Source organism: Tripterygium wilfordii, chromosome 21 (genome assembly GCF_013401445.1).
Source record: "Tripterygium wilfordii isolate XIE 37 chromosome 21, ASM1340144v1, whole genome shotgun sequence".
NCBI lineage: Eukaryota > Viridiplantae > Streptophyta > Magnoliopsida > Celastrales > Celastraceae > Tripterygium > Tripterygium wilfordii.
In genome coordinates this window covers 18,240,969-18,257,460 of record NC_052252.1, presented here as the reverse complement: position 1 = coordinate 18,257,460, position 16,492 = coordinate 18,240,969, and the positions used below count along the sequence as shown (strand labels likewise).

Here is a 16,492-nt window from a genome sequence, read left to right as displayed (position 1 = left end):
ATGAACTAACTTAATGGTTTAGATCCTCTCCTATAATTGATGTTTTTTAGGCCCAAGTACTTCGGAGATGACTTAAGAGAATAAATCCTTACGGATTTTTGGTTCAGAGCAGAATGACAATATCGTTTTGATGTGTTTGAGCTGGATTTTCTAACATGATATCGAAGTAAAGACTCGGTCTATCTGGACATGACCTTTATCCATGTCCACTTGTTAGGCCTCGCATAATTAAGACTTTTAATCCCACATTGTAGTGACATAACCCAACTCAGTGGTATATAAGTAAATGTCCAACTCTTCTCATACAAGTGACATGTTTGCTAAGCCCAAGTTCTTCGGAAACGGTCCAAGATGATAAATCTGTACGGGCAATCATGTCTCTTAAGAAGAATAAACTGCCTATAATTGAATTGAAGACGTCTAACTTGATTTTAAAATTAAAATAAGAAATTGTTCCAAGTAGAATACTCATCATTTCTGGGCAATCAATCATACTCCATTGCATGAACTCACAACACAAAATAACAACCAAAAACTTGATAATGCAAATCAACCATCTTTGAAAAAGGAATTCCTCTAATTGACAGAACAACATCATTAACATCCATGATCCATAGCTTTCAGATTATACAACTCAAGAGTAAATCCTAGAATTATTCCTAAAATGCACCAACTTCTTGTAAGCTAATCGATTAATAATCGCTTTGCCTCCATCCTCCGACTTCTTCCATATCAATCTCCTCCGGCACCTGTGAAATCCAAACCACCACATCAATTCACCTTTCTATTTATAGTCACAACAACTGTCATATTCAGAATGTGAATCATTTTGTCGCCCGTCCAATTCATGATACATAATTAATAGCCATCAATGGCATCCCATCTGTGTATTGCATCATGAACCATGAATCATGATGATGAGCAGTCATGAACACATAAGACAAGTAAGTAGTAAGTACCTTGGCAGTAAAAGTAAGAGCAACTTGAACCTCTCCGAGATAACTTTGATCTGCAGTCACAACGCTGTACTTCTGAGAGGGTAATTCAGCTGTCCCGTTATCAACTCCTTGTGCTAATAGGTCCCGTATGTAGATCCTACATATACAAAAATTCATCATTACAATGTCACAAGACAAGAAAATGTTGATTAAACATAAACCAAATTTTTTCTACATTATCGGTATCAAGCTTTTAGGAAGAGTTGACACTAGTCAAGGATACCTAAGTGAAGATATTTTCCACTTTACCGTGAAACAAATGGAATTAACTTAGTCATAAAAGCTTAGAAAATGAATATCATGAGCAGCTTGCTCAATAGTAATTCAGAAATTTTGAATACAACTTGGGGAAAACATCTTGCAACAGATTTTAAGCGGGTTTTTTTTTTTTTCTTTCTTCAGAGCAAGAGTGGATTCAACTTAAGCAGCTTCTGTGTTACATTGTACAAACTGATCTCATATAAGAGCATGGAAAGCAAAATCATATTGAAATGATTAGAGTAATTATGTTATAATTGAAGGATTAATGCTAATAATAATAATAATAATAATAATAATGTCTTACGTGACTTGACCGATGAAGTCGTCAGCAGAGAAGGTGTCCTTGTCCATGATTTTCAGAATGAGCTTGTAGTGTTCATCTGCTCCTGGATATTCTACCTTGACTGCAATTTTCTCATTCCACACTGAAGTCTTACCCTCGACTGCACCAAATATATGCACACACATTTACATCTATCCTTGGTTACCAAAGCAAGATCCATATACTAAATACAACTCGAGTTCACATCCAATAAAATTCTTTACATGTGTTGTGAAATTCTTTATTTCTTTGTGTAATTGGTGTTTCATTTGCATTTTCCAATTAAGTACAATCATTTAAATATATGAAGAATTTGATGAAGATTTGCCAAAAGACAACTTATGAAGTGTTGTATATATCCCGAACCCTCCCCTCCTGAATGCCGGTGAACACTCATATGCTAACAGGAGCCTGAGCTTTCACCAACCCTTTGACAACTGCGCTAGCGGTAGAACCTTGGACCTCTCAATTGATAATTCATTAGTACAAGTTGTTCCTTCACTTTTCATGTTAGGTAAATGATTGTATACTAACCATCATTTCACATCAAGAGAAAGGTATTGCCTTTTTTTTTAAGGTTTAAAGCAAGAAGTGTAGATTTTAAACCCCAGATTATAGCTTCCTAGATCATAAACTCACCGGGAAATGCCTAGATTCAGAAGTCACTATCAAAATAAATTAGTCAATTCGGACTCGGTCCTCCGGACAAGCCTTACTGATCATGTATTATTGCCTCAAACAATTCTCAAAACCCACTTGAGTATCTTTTTAATTGGGTTGATTGAAAATATTTTATACAGCACTGACTATATATATGCCCATAAGGCCATAACCTACAATAAACAATTTGATTACTTAACATAATGTAATGAAGATTAGGGTAAGAGAGACCGAACTAACCTCGGGCCACGCTGCTCTTGTGCTCTTGGCTTTTGTATTGAACCAGAACATATGGATCCATCCCACCTAACACCATATGACATTATATTACAAACAAATAGGAACTGAATATCCAGATTTCATATCACCTACAAGTCTCAGTTTACTTGACTTGGACTACAAGCAGTGCATGGAAAAAGACAACCATTTACCCACAATGAGAATACAGACCACACACAAGACTACCTCTGTCAAATGTTACGATGTCAATGGAAATGCCATTGCTGGAATTGCAGTTAGCAACCCTATTACCAGTCTGTTAACACACACATATACAAGTTCATATGATATCCATGATTTTTGAATTTTAAAATTTCTCGAACAGACTGAGCAGCAAATCATCGGTAAACCACAATTTTCGTTGCAGCAGTTAACAGAAACCCTCTTAAATTTGAAGAAGGTTTTATGAATGGAAACAAAGATTTGATATCGAAAGTATGCCTGACACATCATTTGAAGACACAAAAGTGTAACATAGAGAAGAAGAAAGAAATGGATATATGTGGGTCTCAGTGGTTTCTTACCAAAGAAATCAGAGCATCCAAGGCCTTTTGCATTCCCCAACATCACTTCCAATATCCCAATTGCCATTTCTGTCCGTCTGTCTCTCTCTCTCTCTCTCTCTGTCTGTGTGAATTTGTCCTGGTATGTAAATGCGTTTGGTGGTGGGATGAAAATTCAATGAGATTTCTTTAAAGGTAGCGTCTTTGGTGGTGGTATGAGTTAACGGCATAGATTACATCGAAGAATAAACTGATTCAAAGAGGGGATAGGCAGTCAATGTCCACGACTAAACAAATTAAAGCCACCCAACTCATCATCCAACCAAACCTCGCCCTTGCCGCCTTCTTTCTTCTATAGACCATGTCCAAACGCATTTGATCCTTTTTTTAAATGCTAACTTGTAACTTTAATGTGAGTTTCAATTTCAAGAAAACGCTTAATTCTATTAATTAATAAACTGACGAGTTCAATTCTCAAACTGGATTTTCAAAGTTGATGACCGCAGCCACACCACGCCATCTTGACCCCCAAAAGCTATCATGGTTCTAATTAAGAATTCAACGTCACTGTAAATAGGTTAAGAGTCATATCGCAAACTCAGAGCATTAAGGGAAAATTAAACAGATAATGTTTTTTGGGGTTCTGGGTAAAGATATCCACTTTTCTTCCTAGAGCCACGACAACATTGGAGTTTCACAGGAAACTAGTAAACTTTCTCAATACGAAACTGAGAACCAGGTACAAACTATCATGCCACTGATGTTGCCTTGCCCTTTTTCCTTTTTTCAGGAAGCAGATCGAGATCTGGATCCTGAAGGTGACCTTGATACTCTACCAGCTGATATCAATCGAGCACGTGCATCCTCGGAATCATACCCAGATTTCCTGCAACAGCAAATTCCACTTTTAAGTACATAATAAACCAAGAAAAGGAGAAGACAGGCAGCAAATAAAAGAGAATGAAAGATGACAACAAATATTCTTTTGGCACTGCCCGCAAACAGAAAATTTAGGCAATATCACATCCAATATTCTTTGTGAACTCGAACTGGGTTCATCAACAGCCCCTGCTAGAATGTGCTTCGATGCACATCTTGTTACCATTAGAGGAACACCATTCAAAAAAAAAAAAAAAAAACAGGGCGCTAATTACAAAAATCGTAACTTGTAAGAAGCATTATAATCCATTGATTCCACAATGGAGCACAGCCAATTACTTCCACACCGTAGCAGCACATAGCCATATGAATGAGTGCAACAATAGGAAGAATATGATGAGTAAGAGGAGTTTATTAGCTTCTCCATGGCGACACAACCAGAGGAAAGAGTCCAATGAATAGGGTCAAACTGCATTAAACAAGTAAAAAAGCTCCACTTACTGGCCATTGCCATTTTGGATTTCATCCACACCATTGCGATAACCTGGAGAGTATGACCTGCGATGGTGAGCACCGTCTTCCTCCTGTGGAGGACCTCTGGGCGATCTAGGGCGGTCTGCATGCCTTCTACCAGGGGACACAGAGTAGTCTCCCTGCCGCCTCGGGGCAGGAGAGTACGACCTACAAAGTCAAAAAGCATATGTGCTCGCCAAATTTGTTCATCTTATAAAAAGGGCGAATGAATATTCATCACCTAGACAACTTACCTTGAGTGGTACCGAGTTCTAGAACTCGGCCGACGGTGTGGGGAGCGCGAACAGGACAATGAACGAGATCGAGGACGCCCTGAGACAGAATAGGTTGCATGAATTATTCTGTTATGACTGCATTCATTTATATGACAGATGAAAGGAATGAAGAAGAGCAACTGCTTAGAGCCCAAGTGGTAATTTAATCAAGGGAAGTGCTCAACAGAAATTCTGTAGAAAGCAATGTGTCTACCTGTTCTACAACTTAAAGAATGCTATCACAACATATCACAATAGTAAAATCTACATTTAAAAGGAAGATATCACACTAAGCTGAAATAAAGGGAAGCCAGTACAGCATTACACGTAATGGGGTTTACTACTCAAAAATTGAAGTAGTTAGGCCATGAGTAATGAAGCTATAAAATATACCATCCTCTGCAACATTACACCAAAGTATAGGGTATCTTCAAAGAAAACAACTTTAATTTCAATTTACTGCACGCAATAACCCATAAAAGAAGCAGAAAAGAGATGCACGTCCGTGGCAATAACTAAAAATGTCCATTGAAACAAAAAAAAAAAATTGAATATTTTCCTTATATATATGTCCATTTGGAATATAATACCCTTAATAAGTAATTACATACCATAATATGATGATTGCCCTCCTCCATAGCCTCCTCTGCAGGTCATTTAGAAAATCAAAAAAAATGATCTAATGCAGTAACAGTCATGGGATGGGAGTAAGACATATAGATCTATGGAACATGAGAGGGAGCGAGATATTACCGAACCCTAGATCTATGGCGCATCTCCTCAGGTCTTTTCCTTGTCTGTGCAGCAAGAACCACAGTTACTTCCCTTCCAGCAAATATTTGTCCATTCATACGATGCTGAGCTTCCATGGCATCATAAGAATCCACAAACTGCACAAATGCAAACCCTCGAGGTTCCCTGCATTAAAGATACCAAAGGCTTCATCCAAAGCATACAGGATCAAGAATGAGAAAAAAAATAATTCAATAGTCAAGAGTGAGTCCTATCGGCATACTGAATTTCATCCAAAGTACATTACTTATATAATACCTTTGTGCATTCTAAAATTCTGCACCATAGCTTTTCCACATACATGTATACTGAATTTACAAAAAGCAAGCTTACTCGCTGACCTTCTCTTTAACAGTCAAGACCGAAAGGCAACTTGAAAAGACGCAATTGTCTTGAAACTTCTTCAAATGCTCGTCATTTTAGAAGCACTCGAAATCGACTTTTGCCAAACTTAAAAGTCTCCTCATGTAGTCTTCAATTTGGTAAAGAACAATCTTCTCCCTCATCAAACTTCTAGTGATTGTAATTTTATAAGTTCTCTCCACAAAGGAACATTCTTCATTTGAACAATACTTTTACACCCTTGGGACCAATGGGTTAGGCAATGATAAACAGTAGATCTTCATGAAATGTGGGGCTTGGGCTTGTTTTAACTTCAAACCAATACACCCCCTGACAAACCAGTTCACAATTTAATTCACTGTGAAAAAGGAACAAGAATCCTTGACAAAACAGTTCAGAAAATCTATTCAGGAATTTTTTTCCCTCCATCCTATGTACATGTTACAATTGACGATGCTGAAAAATTAAATAGAAACTAGGTAGCAGTATGTCTCAGTACCTTAATGACTCACACTCAGAAATTCTAATTGTCAGGTCCAAGAAGTTTACTTAAAAAACTGGATCCCTGACAAATTCATTTCAGCTTTCCGTGACACAAAATTCAATTTCAACACATGTGATAGGAAGCCAAGCCAAGTTACTGAAAAGTCAGGCAAGCCTACTCATGTATATTTTCAAGCTCAACTTCTTAACAAGCAAGGGTAGACCACAATACTGGCTCAAATAGGCTCATAAAAAAGTTAGCTATTGATTCATGTAGGCTAACAAACCGTTAAAACTTAAATTGTCAGTTGCCAAATAGATATAGCAATCCATAAATATTGCCACTCATAGGTGTTTCTCGACAATATAAGAACGCATCTTAGCTATAGTATGGGGGAAAAAAGAGAAAGCTACCATGTAGTGCTATCTATCTTGTATATGCATTAACAACAACAAAGTCCAGGATTCAAATTGTGAATAAGGAAAGAGTTGAATTGTTACAAAACTGACTCACTGTTTGGCAGTTCGTGGGTGCCGTTAATACAATTTCTTTTTCCATTGAAAAAGAAGAAGAAATACTAGTTGTGGTCTTATTGGTGGAGCAAGGGGAGGGAACAGGGAGAATGAGACAATACCGTAAAAGATTAAAAGATAATAGTGGACAGATTCTTTTCAAAACAAAATCAGATAATAAATCAATCTTGAATGATTGTAGATTGCTCACCCTGTGTAATAGTCCTTTGGAATATATACATCCCTAACGAGGCCAAATCTCTCAAAGGGAATACGTAGTTCTTCTGGCCTACAAACAGCAATAAATAGCAATACCCATCAAGTCGATGCTACAGTCAACAAGGATCTTCATTGAGGAGCTTTGCCACTAAAGAGTTGATATATATAAAAGAAAGACCACCTGCAATCGAGAGGGATGTTCCGAACCAAGAGGCTCCCATTATTCTGCTCTTTGCGCCTCCCATACCCACCGCCGCCCCCCCTCCTCGGAGGGCTCCTTGACCTTCCTCCATATCCCCTCCTTGGAGGACTGTAGTATGGTGGACTGTATCTCCGCATGATAGTGCCTACCAATATAATCATAAAACATTAAATCACAACAAACAATAGTCACAATTAATCCATTGCCAAAACAAATCTGCAAGACCCATCAAAGTGAGATTATAAAGGAATAAAACACGGACGAATGCAACCAATTCAAAGTCCCCCAGTACCACCAATCAGCACCCAAATTGAAATACCAACTGCAACAAAGCTCCCATAGAAGAAAGGTTTTTTCCATCATTATCGGTAATACAAGTAAAAAAAAAAAACTCCCAAAAACCCAATGAGCCAAAGCTAAAGTCCCAGAAATGAAATTTTGATTGCAAAAAAGAAACTGCGAAACTGAAGTGAAGCCTTCCAAACCATGAGCATATTTCGAAAAGATTCGAAATTTCGATGGTGTGCTTCCAATTCCCCAGTACCAAACTAAAACGTTAGGGTTTTTGATTCCTGATGAAATAACACGCAGAAACGAAAAAATCAACACGTAGTCGGGAGTTACCGTTGAAAGCGAGAATCCACCAAGACGGACGGAGAAGAGGATGAGCGAATCCGACTACCAAGTGATGGCTGCGTACAACTAAACTGGAGACGTTCGATGACAAAGGACTCTGACAGGCGACAGCTTTTATAGATCAGAAAATTGGATGTAGAAGATTCGACGGGTCAACCCGGTTTCAGAGCATCTGGGTTCTAAATATTAAGGGCCAAGCCTATGGCAAGGCCCAGTTCATTTATGATTTCTGTGGAGCATTTACAATATTTGGGCTTGTCCCCCAATAGAGTCCCTGATTTTGAAACAACAAATATAACTTATGGTTATCGAAAGATGATTGTGTTTCAATTTCACCACTGAATGTTCAAGCGTTTGAAGTCTGTAATCTAAAGTTAAAATTTGTTTCATTTTGATAATTCAATAGAATTTCTTTGTCTCGTTCAGTCAACCCGCTTACCTGTCAAGTTGACCATCAAATGCATTGCTGGTGTGGACTAACAATTACAATGTGTAAAATAAATCATTAGCAGCTCCAATAGACAATGGTAACAAGTATATCCACAACAAGAGTTGGTTTGATTGACAATCGACTCAGTTAGATATATGTGTGCCTAAGGTTCAATTCCAACTGCAAGCGTGATGCTTTGTGACATTTAAAAAAGAAACCATGAGAAAGGATGCTATTTAAAATGGACACTGAATAAATAATATGGAACAACATAAGTTGTATTAAGTAGCCAAGCACTGTACAATAATAGTAATAGGGCCGTTGATACAAGCTTTCCTCAATGATCAGATGTTCACTAAATTCCAATCTGTAATTTCGCTCAGCTAGCAAAGCATGTGTCAAATACTGTTCCTCTTTATGCACGTAGGGGTGAAGCAGATGGCCTTGGATATGAAGTAACTTTCTTTTTGCGTACCTCATTGCCAGATTTCTTGCGGTATTTGGGTTCGTTGCTCGAAATGCCTCTGGGATTCACGCCATCATTCGAGTCCTGAAGTTGCTCTAGCTCTCTGACTACCTCTTCCATCTTAGGCCGGAACCTTGGTTCTGTTGATAGGCATTGAACTGCAAGGTTTGCCACCTTCAGTGCACTAGCCTGTGAATAATTCCCTTCAATACGAGCGTCCATAACTTGGAATATTTTGCGTTTGCTGGAAAGATAAGGCCTCGCCCAGTCGACTAAATTCTGTTCCCGAGATGGCCTGTTTTTGTCTAGTGCTCGTTTGCCGGACATCATTTCAAGGAGAACCACCCCAAAACTGTATACGTCACTCCTGGCAGTCAGATGGCCTTCAGAAGAACAAGTAGAATGTGAGAACACACGAACTAATTTTTATCAAACAGAAGGGAATTCAAGAAAAGCATGAGCCACGGGCTGGAGGATGATGCGCAAAGCATAAAGCATAAGATCCAGCCTTCCGTGCAAAAAAGAGACATGCTTGTTCAAATGACGAAATTAACAGTGCAGTTCATTCAAGGATACCTGTAGCCATATACTCTGGTGCTGCATAGCCATAGGTTCCCATAACTCGTGTAGAGACATGGCTTTTACTTCCAGTCGGTCCATCCTTGGCTAACCCAAAGTCGGAGAGTTTTGCATTGTAGTTCTGTCATTCATAACAAAAAATATATGAGGACGCAACTCAACTGTACTCCTCCCCCCTACAACTCATGAACTTTAATATTTTACATACCGAATCAAGCAGGATGTTAGAAGCTTTTAAGTCTCGATATATCACTTTTGCCTGGTCACTATGAAGAAAAGCTAGGCCCTTTGCAGCATCCAAGGAAACCTTCATGCGAACACTCCATGAAAGTGGTTCAAAATAAGAATTCCCTGTCCCAACAAATAGACGTACTTCAGGCATAGGTGATATACTCCCCAGTTAAGCAATTAAAAGGGTTGCAAATATTTGGTTTTAAAAATGGCTATATAGATGAGAATAACAACACTCACTTCTAAATAAATGATTCTCCAGGCTACCCTTGGGCATAAATTCATACACCAAGAGTCGATGATCATCCTCTAAGCAGTATCCTAGCAATTTAACGAGATTAGGATGATGTAGCTGCCCAAGGTAGTTGATTTCAGCCTACAGTACAAGAGGGAACAAAATTAATCAACACGTTATGGAATTAAAAATGACTACTCGAGTGTTATCACTAACAAAAAGCATGAACATTTCGGGCTGTACCAATGAATTACTTGCAATGTATCTGGGTTATTCTGATCCTTCAAAAGAATGTCCAAGGCATTAATGTTACTACATATTCATTTGTTGCAAGCTTAGGGAACCATACCATACTTGACTTTATTGGAGAATTGTTAAGGTTCAAAGCGATTGCTGAATAAGTAATGCAAAAGATTTATGCTAAAATGATACTCACCAACCATTCCTGATGACCTTGGAGACTATCTAGGTTAAGCCGCTTAACAGCAATAACCATGCCAGTCCCAGGCCTGGCAGCTGCAAATGAATGCTCATCAATCCACCCCTTGAAGACGCAACCAAAACCACCTTCACCCAACACACTATCTGGACGAAAGTTACGGGTTGCAGTTTTAAGCTCACTAAAAGAAAAGCTCTTCAAATTGGAGGACTGCAAGATCTCTCCCTGTGTGCGGGGTGTGTGAGGCACTGAGACTGATGAGAATTTGCTGCTTGAACAACTTGTATCATTCTCACTTTTGCCATCATATTTTGGGCTCGAACCTACACAAGTCAATGTGATATATCTTACAATTACATCCCAAATGCCAAATCAGAAAAGAATACCCTACTTACAAACTCAAACCTCTAAATTTATAGGGTGAAAGATACCCAAAGATGAAAACCCTCTGTCAAAGATGCTCAAATCTCTTCCCAGGCGTAACTACTGCTTATGCAATATTTCTCCTTCAGCACTTTCAGTTGGAATGGGATTCTCAGGAATCCACCAATAATAAGATAAAACCTAAGAATACTTATCAGAAGAAACCAATTGATACACACTGAATCCAACACTATATTCTATTATGTATGCCATAGAAAGAACCCTGATTGAGTCCAGATCTGCTGGAAAAACAGCATTTTGCAGCTACAAAACATAAAAGGAAATGAAACTGCTACTTTCCAAAAACAAATATGAGTGAACTTTCATTCAGCCCAATAGAATATAAAGTCCAATTATTAAGTTCCTAATTCTGTCCTTGTAAACCCAGATTCCAAACAGCCCACACAAGATTTGTAATTCCACTTTCTAAACCAAATCGCTACAAGTACTCTCTATTTCTGGCAATCAAAGCAAAACCCAGAATTCATTTAGAGACATACCGTTGTGAAGAGGACTCTCAGCTTTGATTCTAGCACTGAAGCAAGAACCCATGAAGCCAAAAGCTCAAAATTCTTCAATCCCACAAGCTGAAGACAACAGGGGCTAAATCCAGCTCTCTACAGCGACACAAGCAACCCACCCGAAAAGCTTGAAACTTTGACACAAACAAACCACCCAAAAAAGCTTGAACCGTGTAGAAAGAAGAGCGTGGTCCAGGTGTGAAATCGAAATTTGTATTCAAACAGTAGTACTGTTAGCTGTCAGAGCCCTGAAATTAAAAGAATTACTAAAAACAAGAAGCAAAGCCGTAAACCCCCAAGCAAAGGCAATGAAGAGTTTTCTTCCTCTCCTCTCTCAAAAGGAAAAGTCAAGAAAAGGAGATAAAAGATGGGTAGTTTTTGGAGTTATTTGCTTGTTTATCTTTCTGAGAAAGTTCTTTCCGGTAGACCATCTTCAGGGCAATGACCAATATGGTAGTGTTGACTTGACAACTTGTCTTCATTCACGGTTTCTTTATCCATCTTTGTTTAGTTGTATTTACAGACATATAGAGGGAGAGGACCGCGTACAAATTACATCATATTCATTTCCATAAAATTGATAAAAATACATTCGAAAAATCATAAACGAATACTTATGGAGATATTTGGCTCTGTTTTGGTGTATTCCTTTTTTTTTAATTTCTGTTTTTACAATTTTTTAAAAAATATTTTGTAAATTAAATCATTGATTATGTAGGAAATGAGTTATTAGCCTGAGAGTTATAACAGAATTTGTGGAGATTGTTGATTCAATTCCCACTCAAAACCCATACATAGTATTTATATAGAAATTCTATATACATGTTGGATAGGAATCAAATTCACAACTCTAAAAGAAAATTTCTCTTGAACAACTCCATCAAATGAATCTTCTGTGGAATTTGACTCAAATATTTGGCAATGTCCGGATAGTTCCTCCAGTCGTTCAGACAATAGGTGATATTTTGTAGACATATTAGTATCCGTCCATACCATTATTCGAGCTATAAAGACATATGTCGTAGATTTGCACTCATGACAGTCCTTATAAATAGGTTTTAATTGTAGGGTTTCGTGAGAACCGAATAATAGGGTTGTATTGAGTTGTAAACATTGGGAGAGTGTTGTCTAGAGCGAGAGAAAGAGATTTGGTTTAGTTATTGAGTTCAAGAGCTCATATCTTTTTGTAATCTTCTTCTTATTAGTGAAGTTTTTCATTATTCTTCATCTAATTACGTATACAAGTTGTGTCAAACCTCATTAAATTTTGTGTCTTTTTTTTTCTCTTTAATTTTCTATATTCGAGCTTTGTTAGTTAATGTAAGAAATTTTCTTTTGGGTTCTTCATGATGGAAACGGAAAAGAAAGAAGAAAAAAAAAGGTGATTAGGAGTAAACAACATATGATTGTTTAATTATATTATTATATATTATTAGTACCGGCAAGAATTGACAATGAAGATATGGCAGATCAAGTTGGCTTCTTTTATATTTAAACCACCGCGGTTTTGACCAAACTGGCTGGCTGGCTGGCTGATGGTATGGGGAAGTCAACAACATGCATATACGACCCATCTAGAAGAAGAAATAATACACATTTATTAATTAAACTATAATAATTTTTAAATTTTTTTTATATGTAATATTTATTAATTTTTATATGTAATATTTTAAAAATTAAACTATAATAATATGTAAAGAATCACCTCTTAACTTAAGATAAATAGTTCGATTCCTCTCTCCAATGAGACTATGAGAGTACGTAAAAAAAGTAATGGTTGCGGGTAAACATATAAGGAAAAGAAGAAGACAAAAACAATAACAATGTGTGATATTGTTAAGCAAATGTGAAGTTATAGCATCCGCTTTGGGTGGATGGGGCCACGAGTTTCTGTAGAGTAAAGTCTGGTGATGGTAGATGAGTTATCGAATGACGAAGGGCTCAGTACTCTAAAACCTACATCGTCCAAATGAAGATGTGAAGTATAGAATATAATAGGTAAAATCTCTTAATTTACTACTAAACAGTATTTTGGCAAAAGATTTAGGAGAACAAATCCGTGCGAACTAATTTGGGTTGGCTCGAAACGAACAATATTCACTACGTCCGATAAGAAGTGAGCTGTTACACGTATTATGGGCAAATGTGATGTTAATGAGGACTAATTAGGGAATCAATGATGATGTCATGTGTATAAAATGAAAACTGTTCCATGTGCAAATTCAAGAGAAGTTGAAGATATTTTAGAAAAATAAAAAATAGTTTTTAATCTGAATTCAAAGATGGGCAAATGTCAACCCCTTCAGACTTCAACTATATATAATGATCTCTTTACTACAATAACGACTTGGATCCAACTACTTTTTTTTGTTCTTAATAAGGATCCAATTACTTAAGTTATTAACAAGTCATTGGTATAACCAATCCGTTGGGAGTTCAACTCAAGAAAGTATTTACCCAAATTAACAGCATATATAATGCTTAACAACCCTATTTGATTTTGGAAAATTGAAGAGTCCATATATAGTCATTGTTCTTGATATTTTAAGGTTTTTTAATGGGTTAAGTCAATTTTTGACCACAGAAAGATTCTTAAAGTTTCACTTTAGTCACCCAAAGATCTAACATTCTAATTTGGTTATTCAAAGATTTTTTTTATACACTTTAATGACTCGATCAGATTTTGAGGATTCCGGACAATCAACTAGCTTATGTGGCATTTAAAAAATAAAATAAATCATTTAAGACCGTCAGACAATTGAAGCTGCGGCGACGGAGAACTGGAAGGACAATGCGCAATAGTAAGAGACCTAACCTAAACACAGAGAGTTTATCATATTTTTTTATTGAGTTAAATATGAACTGTCAGATATAAATCTTAAGATCTAACGGTCTTAAAAATGAACAGGTTATGAGGTGTCATACAATATATATATATATATATATATATATATTAATTTATTATTTTTCATTTTGACATTTGGCAGCCACATAAGCAAAGTGCAGTTGTTTTTAGTAGTCAACGCAACACGTCAACGTGTTGACTGATCGAAATACTCATAATCTGCCCGAGTGACCAGATTGTATCAAAAAAAATCGTTGAATAACCAACTTGGAACGTTTGATTTTTGAGTGACCAAAGTGAAACTTTGAGTATCTTTCAGTGGTCAAAAGTTGACTTTACCCGTTTTTTAACATGTTTTCTTTTTTTTTTGGTGGGAGAAATTCCACAAATGTTAATACAATTGAACATCTATTTTTAAGCTTTCCTCAACTAAAAATATTCACACACACACACACACACACATATATATATATATATATATATATATATATATATATATATATATATATATATGTATGTATGTATGTATGTATATGTATAGTTGAGACTCGGTAGCATTTATGTTCTGGACAAGCAATAAATACTTAAATAGAGTTCTTTTCTGAAAGAATCCACGCAATGGTCGATCTAACCTAAGACTCATCGATGCATAATACATGCGAGGAGCATCAGAATCACATCATACAAATTCTCTTTTCGATATTTCATATGAGTTTAAACTCGAGTTATCAAACTCGTACGCAATTTTTTTTTTCCAGCCTGACAATGGTGTAAATTGGATAAATCTTAACTCGTGACCATAAAAATATTGTTACATTAAAAATTGAAATCGATATATTCCGAGTCTATCCGATTTGGCCCAACAAAATTTATCATTGTATTGACTATCACTTCAAGTGGTTAATATCTACATCACCTCTTTCAAGATTTATTTATTTTTTGGAGAAAACCTCTTTCAAGAATTGAACTCGACACAATCCTAAAAACTCGCCCGAAACATTGAGGAAATTATATATTGTTGAAAATGTATAGACTTTATGTTTGAAGTCTTTTGCTATTTTTTAAAGGAGAATTTGAAGTCTTTTTGGTGTAAATGAATGTGAACACGATGAACAGAGTAAAATCAAATGACAAATGTCAGCTTCTGCGGAAGTCTTATGAACCAGTTGAGTGTGGAATGCCAAACAAGTCTCGTGACAAGCTTTTGACTTTTTTCACTCTCTTTTTTTATTTAATATGTATGCAATTATATATGTAGAGGTTTTCTCGGAGTGTAAAATGCGGACAACTTTTTCATCATTGATATGAAACATGCATATGTTGTGAGAGTCAAAATAGTGGATCCCAATAATCATTTCACTTAAATCAATGATAAAAAAGTGATCCGCATTTTACAACCTTAGGGATAATTTTTGTATACATGTATATTATACATTCAAGATTCCACTCCCCTATCCACCCATCTATTATTTACTATTAATCTATTTTGACAAATGAGGGTGTACAATAATACACACACGTACAACTAGGACAGGTTGATATAGCTCTGACTTCTTCATACAAACAGAGCTTGTCATTAATGTCCCTATATATATTGTCAATCTAGCTAGTTGTTTGAATATATATTTTTTAGGATCTTTATTTGATTTTAAGAAAAGAAATACGTGAAAGTATGACGAGATAATGCTTTAAGTAGTCAATGGATGGAGTAGTGGGATGGATGGGGACGATATCCTTGTAAAATAGTTTGATTAATCTTATATGAAGATCGATGTTCTCTTGCATTGCATATTGCATTGCCATGGGTTTGGTAATTGCTGACTCTTTTAACTCGATCCATTATTAATTATTTTTCTGATTTCTGACTTAATGAAGTCGCCTTTTATATATAAAATAAGTCAACGCTCGATTCTCTCCTCCATGTATCGACAGCCTGTCGAACCCATTTTTCTGGTCTCTTAATGCTCAAGTTATGTCTTGATGAATTTTCAACTTGGAGAGAGACGAGAGAGAGAGAGAGAGACGTTCTTATCCATATGTTCTAGAAGCAAACCTTAGGTCAAGGGTTGCCCAAACTTGGCCAACAAGAAAGGGAAAGTATATATGGTAGTAGTGTATATATATATATATATATATATGTATATATGTATGTATGATAATGTGACAACATTGTAAGTTGTAACGACCTTCCAGTTGTCTTGTGAGCTCGGCACCCTCGGAATTGTCAGTTGGAGACTATATATTATCCTCGAAAAAGTCATTTATCTTAACATATATAATTATTGTTTTATTATATATCCAAATTATTGAGTGTGTAACAATTGGTATTGGAGCAGTTCTATGCAGTATGAACATGCATGGATAGCACATTTGACTTTGATTCCATGTGGCAGAAAATTTGGATGACTAGAAGGAGTACCGATCAGCTATTGTTTGACAAGTATTC

The 16,492-nt window shown here is 36.5% G+C and overlaps 3 protein-coding genes across 3 annotated transcripts; all 3 read right to left on the bottom strand.

The window, feature by feature from the left end:
* Positions 1-450: 450 nt before the first annotated feature.
* Positions 451-3,411, bottom strand: LOC119989575 (16 kDa phloem protein 1). Its single transcript, XM_038835189.1, has 5 exons — positions 3,045-3,411; positions 2,482-2,547; positions 1,564-1,702; positions 960-1,095; positions 451-749 (listed from the first exon to the last, which is right to left on the bottom strand). Exons 1-5 carry the CDS (start codon positions 3,109-3,111, stop codon positions 693-695), a joined length of 465 nt encoding a protein of 154 aa, XP_038691117.1. The 5' UTR covers positions 3,112-3,411; the 3' UTR covers positions 451-692.
* A 200-nt stretch (positions 3,412-3,611) lies between these two features.
* Positions 3,612-8,023, bottom strand: LOC119989574 (serine/arginine-rich SC35-like splicing factor SCL30). Its single transcript, XM_038835188.1, has 8 exons — positions 7,866-8,023; positions 7,221-7,386; positions 7,032-7,109; positions 5,444-5,608; positions 5,302-5,336; positions 4,670-4,748; positions 4,404-4,583; positions 3,612-3,909 (listed from the first exon to the last, which is right to left on the bottom strand). Exons 2-8 carry the CDS (start codon positions 7,376-7,378, stop codon positions 3,810-3,812), a joined length of 795 nt encoding a protein of 264 aa, XP_038691116.1. The 5' UTR covers positions 7,379-7,386; positions 7,866-8,023; the 3' UTR covers positions 3,612-3,809.
* A 517-nt stretch (positions 8,024-8,540) lies between these two features.
* On the bottom strand, positions 8,541-11,566 carry LOC119989428 (probable serine/threonine-protein kinase PBL9). Its single transcript, XM_038834935.1, has 6 exons — positions 11,181-11,566; positions 10,255-10,580; positions 9,824-9,959; positions 9,561-9,703; positions 9,350-9,473; positions 8,541-9,156 (listed from the first exon to the last, which is right to left on the bottom strand). The coding sequence occupies exons 1-6, from the start codon at positions 11,230-11,232 to the stop codon at positions 8,723-8,725; spliced, it is 1,215 nt and encodes a 404-aa protein (XP_038690863.1). The 5' UTR covers positions 11,233-11,566; the 3' UTR covers positions 8,541-8,722.
* Positions 11,567-16,492: the final 4,926 nt, after the last annotated feature.